Raw genomic sequence first — 16,738 nt, 5'->3', positions numbered from 1 at the left:
ATATATATATATATATATATATATAATGACTTTTTTGTGTATTTCTGCTCTTTTTGTTAGGTTATTTCCCCTTTATCAGTGTGAGTGTTTGTGTAGGTCTGCCCCTTGTTTACTTGACCAAGAGCATGTATATTTATTTATTGCTATTTGAAATGTTATTTATTTTATGTTGTATTTATTTTTGAATTCCCCGAAGGTAAATGTATTTCCTTAGAGGTCCACATACTATTACTTAACCCCCTGAATGGTGAGTGGGCTTGCAAACTGATGCTCCTCCATGCATTTTTCACCGCTCTGACACTCAGTGGGTTAAATATTCTTAAATAGTCACGGACTTGAGATTCAGATAAGACTGAGTAATATATACTTTATATTCTGTGCATACACTTGGAGTTATAAGACTGCTTGTATATACATAAGTTTCCCATATATACCAAATATTCTACAGATTATAATATAAACCCTTCCATATACACTCTGCTTAACTGAAATTCAAAACCAAAATCATCTTAATGAGTTTATGTGCTAATGGGATATAATTGGGTAAAAATGGCTAAGAATGTGGTCTTGTAATTAGTAGCACCTTTGTGCTTTTCTATAGGCGCCCTTTTTAAAGAAAAAAAAGTGTTTGTATATATATATATATATGTATATTTTTCAACTGAATAAACATTAGCCTTATAAGCCCTGTAGTATCCACATATTAGTAAATTCTTCTCATTAAAGTACACCATATGGCCCACACAAACTCAGTTCAGCATATATATATCCTTGCATTCTTGAGGTACGAAATAATTCTATGTATATACACCACAGATTATGTAAACCATGTACACAACAGTCTTAATGGTATGCATACGAGACAGGCACTATATGTGCCTCAGCCTAAATGTCTAATAAACATTTTATTCATTATTCTTGTTGCATTTGTCCGGTACCGAAGAAATCACTTCATTTATCAATATGAAACTAGACTGCATTAGAGTACATAATGGCAAAAATGTACAGTGTAGACATGGTATTTATGCCTACATATATTTGCAGGCAGTGCTCCACATTTATGGTGTATATTGGTACACGCTACACTATACATGTCACTTCTACATGCTTTGCCCTACCACTTTCAGAGATTTTGTTTCAATCTGTTCCACAAATGCTACTAGAATGATGATGGCAATACTCAAAATAAGGCTAAGTATTTTTGGCTGAGGAAGTACAAATATAATAGTATCATTTCTTAATTACATTACATACATTTTTTACACATAATATATACACAAAATGTTTAAAAAAACACAAACATATAGTAGGGAAAAATATACAAATAAATGTCCAGATGTTGTGGATAATCTTTTGAAGCCACTCATGGTGTCCACCAAACATCACAGTTCTATAAAATGCTTATCCAGGAAATTAAATGATCACATTGCATTTTGTGTGCCAAAACAAACAAAGGGAACTCCGAAAAAAATCCTTCTTGACAAAAAAATGACATGCATAGTATAGTGATATAGTTTGTCATCTTTCTTGATAAGTGTGTAAATCCTACCATTGGATGTTTGGACCAGCTGCCAAATGTTTCTGCGGGGCTCCAACCAAGAGCCGATATTCCAAGTCAACATGATGTGGTGACTGAGACCGCGGCAATAGACTAAAAAAAACATCAACACAGAATCTTGCACTGGAACCACAGGTAACTGGAGCAAGTCGCAGAGTAAAATCTGTCTGCAACAGAAACAAGGCCAGGTGACCATGAATCACACTCCATAGAGAAGAACCAGCGCTTTGTGTGAAAGATCGAGGTAAGTGTCATGGAAGCCTCTGTGGCCTGGGCTCCTGAGGGCCAGCCTCCTTCCTACAGATTATTGTATGTAAATTACTGCCTTGTACTGTTTTATAGGGCTGCAACAACTAATCGATAAAATCGATAATAATCCATAATGATTTTAATTATTGTTTAGTTAAATCGATTTTATCGAACATAAGATGAGGGGTTTTCTCAGAAAAAATGCTCTGAAAAAGACCCCTTGTCTTATGATCCAACCTCAAATAGAGGTCGGACTATAATATTAAGATCCAGATCCTGGCCTGGATCCTCCTCTCTGGCAGCCAGTGGATGTCTGTGCAATGTGCGCATCCTCCGCTACTGCCCTCCACTTCCACCGGGGCTTCTATGATGGAGCACTGGCGTGACATGACCTTCTGATGCTCCACCATAGAAGCACCAGCAGAAGTACCGTCCAGCAGCAGCAGCAGCTGTCTGCTCGCATCGCGCCACGTTCACCGGCTGCCAGAGAGGACGATCCGCCGCAGGGGACCTTGTGGTAGTGGTGCAATTCAATGTTGCCATGGGGGGTCGTGATGGTACTTTTTAGTCCCGGCTGGGCAAGGTGGTCAGGTCACCTTGTTTTGCCAGAGGGAAGTGATGCCCCCTTGGCTCCTAACACCAGCTCCCCCACCTCAGATTCACAGCTAGGCTGGCACTGTGGACCACGCTTCCTCAGGCCCAACATGCTGACTCTGAGTGCCGGAATATGACATCAGTATGTGACTGTGTAAGTACATTAGTTTAGGTGTGTGTTAGTATGTTTTATGTGATTGTGTATGTGTGCAAGTGTGTGTGAAAATATGTTACTGCATGTGTGTGTGTGTGGGACATTTCCCCAAATCCTGGTCCTCCTTTGTTCTCTATGCTCAAAACATTCAAGAAACTTCAATAACCTTGTCCACATACCCTGCCGCTCCTCCTACCCCCCTTTTACCTTTGCACTCTGGAATACATGTTCAGTTCTCTGTATAACAAATTAACAGCCTTACACGACCACTTTGCCTCTAGTTCCCTGCACCTTCTTGCTCTAACTGAAACCTGGCAAACTTCTTGTAACACTGCTTCTCCCGCTGCTCTTTCCTCACTCACACTCCGAGACCTGATGACAGGAAGGGTGGGTGGGTAGGCTTCCTACTCTCCTCAACTTTTACATTTCAACCTATTCCATCTGCTCCATCGATTTATTTTTCCTAATTTGAAGTCCATCCTATCCGACTATTTAATCTCATCTCCTTACACATTGCTGTTATACACCATCCTCCTGGCCCGGCTAACATCTTTCTCGATCACTTCTTCTTATGGCTTTCTCTCTTTCTCTTTTCTGATGTTCCTTCTGTCATTCTTGGGGACTTCAAAATCCCAGTTGACGCCTTTGAGTCCCATGGCTTCAAAATTTCTTTCTATTACCTGCTCTTTTGATCTCACACAACATATTAACTCCCCTACTAACAATGATGGTCACAACCTGGACCTTATTTTTTCTAGCATGTGCTACAGTATCTCACAAAATCCTCTAATTCCCTTGTCCCCCTCTCTAACCACCACTTCCTGTCTTGCTCTCTAACCTTGTCTAGTACTCGCTCCCTTGCACCCCAACCTCACCTAACCAGAGACCTTAGCTCTACAAACCTTCAGAAATTCTCAACCGATTTACTCCCCTTCCTCTCTCCTATCTGAAACATGTTGTGCCCTAACAATGCTACCTCTCGCTATAACTCCACCCTCACATCTGCTCTTGAGGATGTAGCCCGTTACTACTCACTCTTCACAACGTGTACGTTTACAACCCTGGCACACAACTGTAACCCTACACCTTGGACATTGTTCCCACACTGCTGAACGTAGCTGACAAAAGTCTCATTCCAAGTGTGACTTTCTGCATAAATTAATGCTACGTTCCTACTACTCTGCTCTCAACCTTTCTAAGGAAACCTACTTCACCTCCCTCATCTCCTCCCTGTCTCATAACCCTAAACCACTCAATTTCCTTATTCTACCTATCCCAACTACCCCTTCCACTAACCTTAATGCCTCTAGCTTTGCCATATACTTTAATAATAAAATCAAATCTATCAGATATGAAATATCTGCACAATCACCACCCTGACTTACTCTTCCTCTTACTATATGCCTTCCTACCCACTGACCTCTTCTTCCTTCAGTGCATTAAAGCATTTCTCTGCTGTCACTGAAGAGGAGGTACATACAAGCTTCTTGAAATAATTGTTTATACCCAATTAATGAAGTTTCTTGATTCCAGATCCTTAGTTGACCCTCTTCAATCTGCTTTTCATCCCCAACACTCTACTCAGATTGCCCTTACTATAGTTACTAATGACCTACTCACTTCTAAATCCAAGGGCCGTTTTGACATTGTGGACCACCCTCTTCTCCTTCAAATTCTTCATGCTCTTGGTCTCTGTGACACTGCTCTCTCCTGATTTACTTCCTAACTCTCTGATCGTACATTCAGCATCTCTGTCTCCAGTAACACTTCCCCTCCCCTCTCAGTCGAGATACCCCAAGGCTCAGTTCTAGGACCCCTTCTGTTATCTCTTAACACTACCTTACTTGGCAAACTAATCTCATCATTTGGCTTTTAATACCACCTGTATGCAGATGACACCCAGATCTATCTATCGATCTATCTATCCTACATTGTGTAAGTAACTGCCTCACATCTGTCTCTACCTAGATATCTGGATGTTTCATAAAACTATCTCCACTACCGAACTTCTCATCTTCCCGCCCTCCAATGCTAAGATTCCCTCATCATTTTCCCTGACTGTTAATTGTGCTATCATCTCCCTGTCACCTCATGCTCGCTGTCTTGGTATCACCCTTGACTCTGACCTTTCAATCACCCCCACATTATGTCTGTCTCTAAAAACTGCCGTCTGCATCTTAAAAACATTGCCGGAAAAGGGAAGGAGAGATATCAAGGGAAGAAAGATAGATCTGATACAGGTGATATTGTAAGCCAAATTACAAAAATAGTTTGCCCAAGAGGATGTGTGACTGTTTATTACAGTAGCAGGAAGAGGGCAGTGGTATTTCAGACCTCACCTAGAGTATGTGTAGAGTTCAGAGGAGCGATATTAAAATGGTGAAACGTTTAGTAATTATAACGAAAGAATAAGGGATAAGATCTATATGTATAGCTTGGAGGAAAGAAGAGAGAATGGATATGTGAAACAGTTTAATACATAAAGGGATTTAATGAAGTATAGGAGTGAACAACTTCCCATCAGAAGTGGTAGAGGCTAATGAGGGAATTTAAACATACTTTGGGATAGGCATAAAGCTAGGCATAAAGCTATCCTGAATATAAGACAACACCAATGACTGATTATGGTCTGGGTCTGTACGTCAAGAAAATCAGGAAGGCTAGATGGGCCAAAGAGTTCTTATCTACCCTCAAATTCTATATTTCTAAGTGTAAAAGAAGCAAAAAGGTCAAGAAGTATTAACAAGCAGTGACTGACTTTAGTAATGAGTAAATTGTTGGTCACTTTAATAAGAGTGGTCTCCGTTGAGGCGTGAGAGCAGAATCCAGATTAAATAGGTTAAGTAAAAAGTTAGAATTGGGTCTTGTGGTGGCATCCTTAAAGGAAGATGGGGAAGATCCAGTGGATAACATGGGTCCCAGTTGGCACTTAGTGGGCGGTGGCATTGCTGGGGGAGAAAATAAACTGAGAATTATCTCAGGGATACCAACACTGCCAATGCAATACAGTGGTCACTCAAAATAACAATAAAATAAGCTGTCACTAATCCTGGCCTCATCAGCTACTCTACGGTTCCGCAGGTATCCCCCATGAGCCCATCATTCCTCTGCTCAGGTAGAGAAGAGCACAAGGGGTTCTCTCATTGGCTGATACCGCAGCTGATCAGCAATCACTGCGCCAGTGTGCCCCAGCTCACTATTGAGCAGTGCTTGGTGAATCACCGGACACTAGTCTTAGAAAAATATATATGCTGTAATATTAGTTATGGACGTGGTTTTGTTGGAGGGGTTTGGAAAGGATTTTTTCTTTTATTTTGGCAGTGGGAGGTATTTCATTCTCTGTCCTAGGCAGCACAATGTTTTGGGCCAGCCATGAGAGCGACAAGTGTTGACAAGATATTGGGTACCATGAAGGGGCAGGAACATGTGTGTTGGGTTAAAGGAAAGCGGAAAATAAGAAAACACCCTTCATATATCTATGCACATTTGCTCTTTGTGCGTATTTAGTTGGATGTTAATTCCATTCAATAAGCCAAAATGAAACACTGCACCCTTTGCATTTAAGGAACTGAAGCAAGTATTCTCATGGGCTACATGATTGTTTATACAGGACATCTCCCACAAATTCATGTTTTTTTATATACAGACAGGTCCACAGATGATATCATACAAACTTGTTCAGACATGTTTAAACTTCTCTTTTCTTCCATTAGATGGAGCAGTTTGTTTACAAGTAAAACCCTATGAGATACCAAGTAACACCCGCAGAGAAACCAAACAAGGAAGAGAGACAGAGGGAGAAAAAGACTGAGCAGACTGCGATACTCAGCAGTAGTGATCATGGACAAAAAGCAACGAGTGACAGACTGCTTTCAGGTAGTCAGAGATGGCAAAAAGAGGATGACAACCCCTAACAGAGGAAAACCAGCTGTGCATGCTAAAGGAAAGCCAGGGGAGCCACCAACCAAGCAAAAGTCAGAGACAAACAGTGAGACATTTCTACCACTCTTTATACACAGTAATTAATCACTGATTTGGGGTTGTTGTTGTTGCCTTGTGTCATGTTACCAAAAGTTCTCAAAAATAAACTCCGGCTTCTTTTACCCTTAGGGGGTTACAATGTTCCAACCTAGTCTTGTGATATTCCTAGTCTTGAGGAAAGAAGGAGCCAATGCTCACCACACTAGTACTTTTATACTTTTTTGTATTATACTTTTAAAAGGAATAGTTGCCAAGTGCCCCAAGTAAGTGGTTTTTTAGATGTTGGTCTACTCTAGACCAGTGGTTGTCAACCTTCCTAATGCCGCGACCCTTTAATACAGTTCCTCATGTTGTGGTGACCCCCAACCATAAAATTATTTTCGTTTCATAACTGTAATTTTGCTACTGGTATGAATCGTAATGTAAATATCTGATATGCAGGATGTATTTTCATTGTTACAAACTGAACATAATTAAAGCATAGTGATTAATCACAAAAACACTATGTAATTATATAAATATGTGAAATATGTGTTTTCCGAAGGTCTAAGGCAACCCCTGTGAAAGGGTCGTTCGACCCCCAAAAGGGTCGCGACCCACAGGTTGAGAACCACTGGTCTAGACACATGCTCAGTAGTACATAACAGGCCATTGCACAGGTGGAAGGCCTGCTTCAGAATGGGTAGAAACATTGTGTCATATGGGTGGAGTGTGATATGACAGTAATAGGTGCAGACAGTGATACAATATTGCAGCTGCATTAGATTTAAACTATGAACTATGAAGCACAGGGCCAAGGCGGGTGCCACTTGCAAGAGAGCTCGGATACAAACATATATTGTCATACCATATTGTGGCACTCCATACCGTGCAGCACCTAGATATTTCAAATCAAGGCGATAAGCTCTACTTTAACATGCTAGACAGCTCACAGAACTATATGGTTTCAGGTGGTTGCCAGAGGTAGACAGGAAGAGCATCATAACTTTCATGATCAGTCTATAATTTTAATGGTAGGTTTATTTGAACAGCGAGAGACAGAATAACAACAAAAATCCAGAATAACGCATTTCAAATAAGTTATACATTTATTTGCATTTTACTCAGTGAAAGCTTTTGGGATGATTCATGCCCTTCGTTTTATAACATGACAGTGTCTGGACAGTTTGGTTAGTTTGGTTCAATGAGGCTGGCAGGGTCAGAGTGTACGGAGAACCCTGGTAAGTACTGGTCCTTCAAACATTTTAATAAATACTATAAGATAAACATAACTTTTGGAGTAACAAGAGCCTTAGTGAATCCACCTCAAACACTGGCATTGAGCGCCTATCATTCTTTGTTGTCCAGTATTAAACTGAGGGATTGGCATCCTGTAAACCATTATAATGTTTCACACATTTTGTTCCTGCAAAATGGTCAGTTTACATGAGGCAGTCTCAACATCTGGAAACACTTCTGGAGAGCCAAAAGCCCTCCTGAATGGCCTTGAATGCTAATCCTGTGAGGCCCTGAAACATCAGTTACAACAGTTGTCATAGAAACAGCTGTGCAATACAACATAACACTTGGAGCTTGATTGGGCAGGTAATTTATCTGACCATAACAACTAATTTGCTGTAACACCCTGCTTGCCTGTGTATTTGCACACACAACATAGTTTAGTGGAGAGCACACTGTGGGTATAGTATTCTTTTTTTTTAATAGGCAGTATAGACAGTCCGTATGGGTCAAACACAGACCCACTTTTACTGAGGCTGAGGTCAAGAAATAGACTACAAATATACATTCCGCAGCTAATACTGGTACATTTTTTTCTGGAAATGTATTAGAAATGTTTTATTTAACCCTTGGAGTATCAGCTATATACAGAGTATGTGGCTGGCCCACTAAGGCTAGAGTGTCAGCTATATACCATATATGTAGCGGCACTGTAGGGGACCTTCTAGATCAGCGGTTCTCAACCTCTGGGTCGCGACGCCTTTGGGGGGTCAAACCACCCTTTCACAGGGGTCGCCTAAGACCATCGGAAAACACATATTTCACAATATAATATAATATATTATAATATAATTACATAATTTTATGGTTGGGGGTAACCACAACATGAAGAACTGTATTAAAGGGTGGCGGCATTAGGAAGGTTGAGAACCACTGTTCTAGATCACATAGAAGACTTTTATGTAGTACAGGGGCGACTGCCAGTGGCTCTTGAACCTCTGTTTCTTCTTTTAGCCATACAGTTATATTCAAATGTGCCGGTAAATGACGATAAAAATATAGATAGGTACCCCTATATTGCTGCTGCATACCAGGGCGCAATATGTATTGTGCGGGGGGGGGATTTAAAGTGCCAACATGCTGCCAGTTTATCTATGTTTTTACAACATCCCAATCCCTGCTACCATGCAAGGATCTTTGCCGACGACGAGGCCACAGGTGTCCCTACCTAAACCCATCTGCCCAAATAAAAAAGCATATGTATTTTCTAACTAGAGCTTGTGTCCACTGCTCTATTAGGGACTTTAACTCCTTCCTATACCCTGCAGTCTACTTGTGTATACAAGGATATCTATTGCATACAATTACTAAGGGACTGTGGGCTTTTTAAGAAAATTGTTTTACTTACATCACTTATACTAGTTGGTTTGGTGGTCATGGGGATTTAACAGGGGAAAATGCATTTTTTGTTTTCTTTTTTGGCTATTTTTAGCAGTATATCAGGTAATAGCTAGTTTAGACTAATCCGTTTATCCTGTGAATAGCGCAACTAATGCTCAAAGAAAAACAAATTACCGTATATATGGTTTCCCCTAGTTAAGTGTAAGTGGTGTATAGGATTGTCACCTAAATGTAACTATAGCAAATAAAAGATTGTGCCCTGACGCCAGGCCCTCAAAGGGTTAAAGTAGAATCCACATAGTATAAAAGCTGCCAGCATTAGTTATGTATAAATAACAAGTTATCCAGCAATATTTTAGTACCAGGACACAATTGCCCAATACTGTAAATACCCTATTCTATGCCAACATTCTTTATTCAACCTCTTATTCTCAAACTCATAAAGGGTGCTATACTTTATTAAGGGCAGACTAGAAGGGTTGAATAATTCTTGTCTGTCTTCAATTTGTGTTTCTATGGTTCTAACACTCAAGAAGAGATTGACAACATTTAAAATAAAGTATGTAAATTAAAATATTATGACAGATTTTTAATACAAATAAAATAACTGAATGAATCATGGCAAAGTTCAAAGCAGATAATTACTTCACAAACATAATTACATTTATTACATTTCCTTTAGCATCAAGCTTTTTTCCAAGCTTTTTAGCATCAAGCTTATTTCCAAATCAAAAAATAACCAACATGAGAAATAACTGTGCCAGAGCCCTAAAGTATAAAAAAAACTGGAATTATGTCAAATAAGTAAACCCTAAAGAGTCACCTTTGTAAAGGCCAAACATCTTTGTATAAACCAAGTGCAGAAGCAAAAATAAGAGTTTTGACTCATAACTCATGTATATAGTTATGAGTACTATCTTTATACATCTTTCTTGTGCTATATAGGTTAAACATACATTCAGAATCGCCATGCATGAAAGTAGTAGTGCATAATTTAAGTGAATAAACAAAACGAGAATCTTAAGGTCTTTTCAGCCAAAACTAAATTCATTCCCGTCAAAAAGTATAAATAATATATAAAACCACACATATCATACGCAGGCACACATACTCCACATGATCAGCTTATCTCTCTCTGGAAGCACTCTTTATTTCAAACAGTTCAAACTACTACACAACCGGTGCAAAGTGAGGTGGCAACACATTTCATGGCATTGCTGAGCTTCTAATGGCACTAATTTCAGGCCATGCATCAGGTAGATGCGGCCCACACAGTGCACCCAAGCCAGATTCCAATCCTATCCCTATCCTAATAAGCAATATACACTCACTGGCCACTTTATTAGGTACATCTGCTCAATTGCTTGTTAACACAAAAAGCTAATCAGCCAATCACATGGCAGCAACTCAATGCATTTAGGCATGTAGACATAGTCAACACAACTTGCTGAAGTTCAAACCAAGAATCAGAATGGGGAAGAAAGGGGATTTAAGTGACTTTGAACGTGGCATGGTTTTTGGGGCCAGACAGGCTGGTCTGAGTAGTTCAAAAACTGCTGATCTACTGGGATCCTACTTGTGCGCGATGCGCGTAGGCAACCTCACTGCCGGCACTTCCACCGGTGCTTTTCCGCCATAGAAGCCCTGGCGGAAGTGCCGGCAGCGGAGGTTGTCTGCATCGCACAGACGTCCAGTGGCTGGCCCTGCTAGACCCCAGGAAGTCTGGGAGTGCATTGGTGAGTCTGGGGGGGGGGGTGGCATATCTAGGGAGCAGAGTTGCATATCAGGGGGGCAGATTGGCATTTCTAGGGGGCATAAAATATATCTGGGGGACAGAAGGGCATATCTATAAGTAAGGTGCATTTTGAATTAAGGAGGGGACCTTAAAATGGCTATAGGTTTACTCTTTGTATATAACATATGCTGACTAACTGCATAATAGATACCAAAAATGTTAAAATATATGTATTCCTGTGTATTAGGTAAAATACTGTTTTACCATTCCACTGTGTATTTTTTCTTTAAAAATATTTTTTTTTATTTAAAATAGCACCGAACTTTTAGGGTGCAGCCTATATTAGAGCCAATGTGATATTACACTATTCTTACTTGAATGAATCCCCCCTGATTTTTAGTCTTTCTTACTAATGTGATGACATTTCATCAGGTTTGTCTGCCTTGGAAAAATTGAGAGAGTTTGACCTGAACTGGCACTTTGGACCATGCTCAGGTAAGTAATCTCAGAATTATATTTTTTCATAGCAGTGTGTTCCATGAATGTATAGCCAGCAGGCTAGCATTATATACAGACATATAATTGTGCGAAAGTATGTCACATGTATACACATATATAAAATTTACATGTGTCTCAGGTATAACCAGACTGGAGAGGTGGCAGAGGGCACAGGAACTCAAGCTTTCACCACCTGAAACTATTAGGCAAATACTCCTGAATCACCCATCTGACCCTGCCTATCAATACAGGTATATAATGTTTTGATGTTTTGTACATAATGGTTGACATATACAGCACACAGCAATAACTGGTCTTGATTATATGAAGTAGAGACCCTGTCACACAACTTTTATAGGCAGGGATGTGTGATAATCAGGAATGATTAGTCTGCCAGAAGATATTATGGCAGATTATTACTCAATGTAATTTATCTTCTCACTGTCTTACAGTTTGTGGCATGCATATAACCTTTAAGAACGGACAATGACATCATCAGGACTTCATTGCTCTAACATATATCACAGACATCCATTTTGCTCTACAAGTTTTTTGTTTCTTTATTTTCTTCCATATCCAAAAGAGACCAGTAAATCTTTAATTAACTACCAGCGCCAAGTGCTAACCCAACAAACTTGGACACTGCAGGCAGACAGGCGTAACCATAAAATTGGCGCATTATGGCTACTTGGATGCAAGGCCGCAAGACCTAGCTTTTGAATTGACCATCATCTTCACGCTGTATAACAAACAATAATTCGTCAGGATTTCATGGCTCCAGGACACAACCCAAGACATCCATTTTGCTCTGCATTACAAGGATACTGGTATCCCTTGCCAGGAGTTCAGAAGAATAAGCAATATGACATTCGTATGGCTGAATGGAAATGTCGTGATAATGGTTTGTCTATTATACTGGATATTTATTGCAAGTCTATAGTTTGACTCCATAGACCGAACATAGAACCGACTGGAAATAAGAGGTCACTATTTTACCCTTTGTTTTAAGTTTGCTCCAGGATACACCAGGGTTAGTTTTTCAGTTGCTGTTAAAACTACAAATTGTCACAGCCCTCAGCTAGCTAGTGCTTATCCACCTTGACCCCAAGTGTAACAAGAAATACTAACCTACAAAGCAAAAATAGTGGTGTGGGACAAGTGAGGTAATTTGCAAGGAAAATACATGCACATGTATGAATTTTCTGTTTTGATATTACCCCAGCAGCATCAAAGGGCTGTTTAACAAAGCTCAGAGTGAAATTATGCTCTTAGATAGTATTTAAGTACTAGGTGTGCACTGATTTCCTGCCACGGTTGAATACCTTTGTAAAATTACCTGTTCTAACTGCTCTATGTTAGTTGTTATATCAGAGTTTGTTTATTAGTTTTTTGTTTATTTCTAGATTTTAAGCTTGTTTGAACAGGTAAAAATTAGTGGAAAAGGGATAACATTACATTACATTTATTTATAAAGCGCCGGCAGATTCCGCAGCGCTGTTACAGTAAGAAAAAAAAAAAAAAAACATACAAAAAAATAAAAAAGTGACATATATCAAAAAAAGTTATTTGCTTATAATTGCTTGAAGATCTTATACATTTGTAGTTGTACCTGGGAAAAAATAAACAAAAATAATATAGTGCTGTCTCTCATAAAGCACAAATAAAAAATGATTAACGCACTCACAATTTTAAGAGCAATGCACAGCTCTATTAATAAGGATTATTTTATATTGGTCTGCTGACTCTAAAAGACACAATGTAGCTTGACTCCAATTACATCAAAGGACAGAAAATAAAAGTTTTGTTCTTCTGTAAGTAATGAAAACAAAAAAAAAACAAAGCATTGTGTGTCAAGTTAAAAAAATTGACATTTAATAGCCAACCAAGGCTTAATTACGGTTTTGCAAATGTAACAATCCAACAGAACCCTTTAAAATATAGACACTCCCCTCCAGGCCTCCTTCCGTCTTGAAACGCTGAATCCTATTTTACAGCAGCAGTTTCTTCTGAGCAGGAGCAGAGCAGGAACACGCGTAAAATAACCAACAAGAACAAAAAAAGATGAGGTTGCCTCCCAGTGCACGCCCTCTATCTCCTACAGATGGGCAGGGGAAGAGTTTCAATTAAGACCTTGGAGACTATAAAAGAATGATACAGCAGAAAGGGGGTGTGCACTTGAAGAAGCCCTGGGAGGCAAAAAGCATCTGACATGCCTTCAGACTCTGTTTGAACAAGGCCTTCTTCATCAGTTTATATATACAGTGGCAGGAAGAAGTACCAGCATTTAGGTATACATTTGTCTCAAACTACAATGTGATCTAAGATACAATAATGAACAAACACAATCTGTCTGAACTAATAACACACAAATTATTGTATTCTTTATGTCCATATTGAATACATCATTCAATCATTCACGGTGTGAGTTTGAAAAAGTATGTAAACCCATAGGCTATCCACTTCAACAAAAGCTAATTGGAGTCAGGAGTTAGCAAACCTGTAGTCCAATCAGTGTTTTATTGATACTTTAAAATTAAAATCACTCAAACATTTTTGTTTGCCATTCTTAAGAAGCATCTGATGTTAACCATGCCAAATAAAAAAGAAATCTCAGAAAACCTACAATCAATAAGTATCGATTTTCCACGAATATTTGACCGTTTCTGTGTTCGGTCCGGATGAATATTAGTGTTAGGGCTGAACCAACTAATCGATAAAATCGATAATAAACCATAATGAAAATTGTCAACGAATTTCATTATTGATTAGTTGAATCGATTTTATCGACTGTAAGATGAGGGTTTTGTTCAGAGCAAATGATAATAACACTAAGATCCAGATCCCCCGCACCGCTGCAGACATCCTCCGCTTCTGCCCTCCACTTCTGCCGGGGCTTCTATGACTGAGTGCCGGCATCACATGACTTACCGGTGCTCCATCATAGAAGAACCGGCGTAAGTGGAGGGCAGAAGTGGTGGTTGTCTGTGCACATCGCAGACACCCACCAGCTGCCAGGGAGGAGGATCCAGGTCCCCTTCAGCGCTGCGGAGGATACACCTGTCTGGCAGCCGGTGGGCGTCTGCGCGCAGACAACCTCTGCTACTGCCCTTCACTTCCGCTGGGGCTTCTATGATGGAGCACCGGAAAGTCATGTGATGCCAGCACTCAGTACATGTACGGGCTTTGTCATTAAGGGGTTAAAATAAAGCTTTTATCATTATGTCAGTAAAATAAGAAGGGAATTAGGGAAATGTCATTGAGATAAAAGGGTTGATGACACGTTAACGTAAATTTTAAGTTTTTTATTCAGATGTTTGTTCTTTAACTCCTGACGCAGAAACTAGGCCTGGCGAGGTTCCAGGAGTTAAAGGTCTGTGCGAGTGACTAGATTGATCGCCGGCAGGGGCCTCCTTTTGCATCAACCAATAAAGGGCAGCTGCTCTTCATTGATTGATGCCAGAGGAGCTCCCTGCTGGCGATCAATAGAGTCGCTGGCACAGACCTTTAACTCCTTGCGCAATCCTACATATTCCTGCTGCTGTTAACCCCTGCAATGCTGCATAGACAAGGTAGGCTAGAGAGGGAAGGGACCAGGGAAATTAGTTAGGATATTAACGAAGAAAAACATGAAGATTCTTCACGTGTCTTCGTGTACGTTTTGCCACCCCCATGTTTGTTTCTTCTGTATTCAGGCTGAACAACGAAAATGCACCCTTCATGTTCATTATCATGTTTGCCCAAATACGAATGCTCAAGTCTAGTATTAACATAATGCCAAGGAGGAAAGACATCAGCAATGATCTTAGAGAAGCAATTGTTGCTGTCCATCAATCTGGGAAGGATTATAAGGCCGTACCGTACAATGCTCAGAGAAATTTAAAAAAAAACCCCAACAGACTCTACAGGTCTCAGTTAGCATGTTACATGTTAAAATGCATGACAGTACAATTAGAAAAAGACTGAACACATATGGTTGGTTTGGAAGGGTTGCCAGGAGAAAGCCTCTTCTCTCTAAAAAAAGAAGATGGCAGCACGGCTTAGGTTTGCAAAGTTGCATCTGAACAAACCAAAGATTTCTGGAACAATATCTTATGAACAGACAAGATGTTTGACCATAATGCAAAACGCAACATTTGGTGAAAACCAAACACAGCATATCAGCACAAACATATATCCCATGATATGCTTTTTAATCCCCTATATGCAGAGTGGCATATGGGGGTATAAGGCATTTCTGGAGGCAGAGTGGCATATAGGGTGTTAAAAGGCATATCAGGGAGGCGGAGTGGCATATAGGGGGGTATAATGCATTTCTGGGGCAGAGTGGCAAGCCTGGGGCAGATGTGCATAACGAGGGGGGGGGCAGGTTGGCAAATAAAATGAAATAAAAGCAAAAAAAATATATTAATATTCAGATTTTGGGGGGTTATCTTATAATCGAGCAAATACGTTATTATGACATTACTGTCCATTTAATCAACTGTTAAAAGGTACCTTTTATGACCATAAATAATTCATATTAGGACTCAACCCCACAAGAGAAGGGGGTTTTAATAAAAGCCAAAAAGCTCAGGCTTTAATATCTTGTTAATGCTAACCTATATCAATGTATACATTACTGTATTTTATGCTTTACTTTAAAATAATTTTTTTCCCCATAACAGGGAACTACTTTTTTACGTATTGGTGTGCATTCTGAGTGTGTTTTGAAGGGAGAGCTCATGTCTTCTTGTAGGAGAAACTCACTTATGTTGGTCTTTCACGATGTATAGCGGAGTTAAATATTCAGCACTACTATGTATTGTGTGATTTAATGAGTGCACATACTAACAGACAGAAACAACTGCATTTTACAAAGCTGCACAACTTCTTGAATAATGCCTGAACCATGACAGGCAGGGTTTTTTCCTAAATGCCCTGCAGCAGAGAGGCAAGAAAAAGAGCTAAAGAAATAAGGAAAAAGTGTTGGGAAAGGCGCACCTGCTGCAGAACCTTTTGGGCATATATAGGTCTCTGAAGCAGATTTGCACTCATTCTGAATTATCTACTAAAGGGATCAATCAAAAATGTCTGACAGCTAAGTGACTTTGTTGGCAGTGCAGTGGCAGTGCAGTGCATTTTTTTCATGTTTTTTCAGTTAAAAGAGGTTGGAAAACATTACAGCAGTATCATAGAATTTTCACCCAACAAACATTACACCTCCCTTTTCTTTCTAAATACTTTGTGCACTTAGAACCAAATCACTATTAGGTTCTTAATACTAATTCTCAAATAAAGAATTCCAAGTTGTGTCTTGCTAATATTGGCAGCTAAGATTTTATATATTTGGTGTTACTTGCAGTTTGACCTT

At 39.7% G+C, this 16,738-nt stretch overlaps 2 protein-coding genes across 3 annotated transcripts in view; one reads left to right on the top strand and one right to left on the bottom strand.

Moving 5' to 3' along the window:
* LOC128468785 (uncharacterized) overlaps positions 1 to 16,738 on the bottom strand; it is a 131,536-nt gene that overhangs the window by 104,223 nt on the left and 10,575 nt on the right. The window lies entirely within an intron of this gene.
* Positions 6,310 to 12,465, top strand: POLD4 (DNA polymerase delta 4, accessory subunit). Of its 2 annotated transcripts, none has more exons than XM_053450598.1 (4): positions 6,310 to 6,543; positions 11,323 to 11,385; positions 11,528 to 11,639; positions 11,972 to 12,465. In XM_053450598.1, the coding sequence occupies exons 1-4, from the start codon at positions 6,396 to 6,398 to the stop codon at positions 11,979 to 11,981; spliced, it is 333 nt and encodes a 110-aa protein (XP_053306573.1). In that variant the 5' UTR covers positions 6,310 to 6,395; the 3' UTR covers positions 11,982 to 12,465. The 2 variants fall into 2 exon arrangements, with proteins under 2 accessions (XP_053306573.1, XP_053306572.1); XM_053450597.1 differs by having other exon boundaries at positions 11,841 to 12,465.

The sequence above is a fragment of the Spea bombifrons genome, chromosome 11 (assembly GCF_027358695.1).
Source record: "Spea bombifrons isolate aSpeBom1 chromosome 11, aSpeBom1.2.pri, whole genome shotgun sequence".
Taxonomy (NCBI): domain Eukaryota; kingdom Metazoa; phylum Chordata; class Amphibia; order Anura; family Pelobatidae; genus Spea; species Spea bombifrons.
This window is presented reverse-complemented; position numbering and strand designations above follow the sequence as displayed.

Excerpts from the sequence above, each read along its gene's own strand:
- POLD4 (XM_053450597.1), top strand. The coding sequence starts at position 6,396 with ATGGACAAAAAGCAACGAGTGACAGACTGCTTTCAGGTAGTCAGAGAT. Across the intron at positions 11,386-11,527 it reads GCACTTTGGACCATGCTCAG|GTATAACCAGACTGGAGAGG; the intron begins GTAAGTAATCTC and ends CATGTGTCTCAG. Across the intron at positions 11,640-11,840 it reads GACCCTGCCTATCAATACAG|TTTGTGGCATGCATATAACC; the intron begins GTATATAATGTT and ends ACTGTCTTACAG.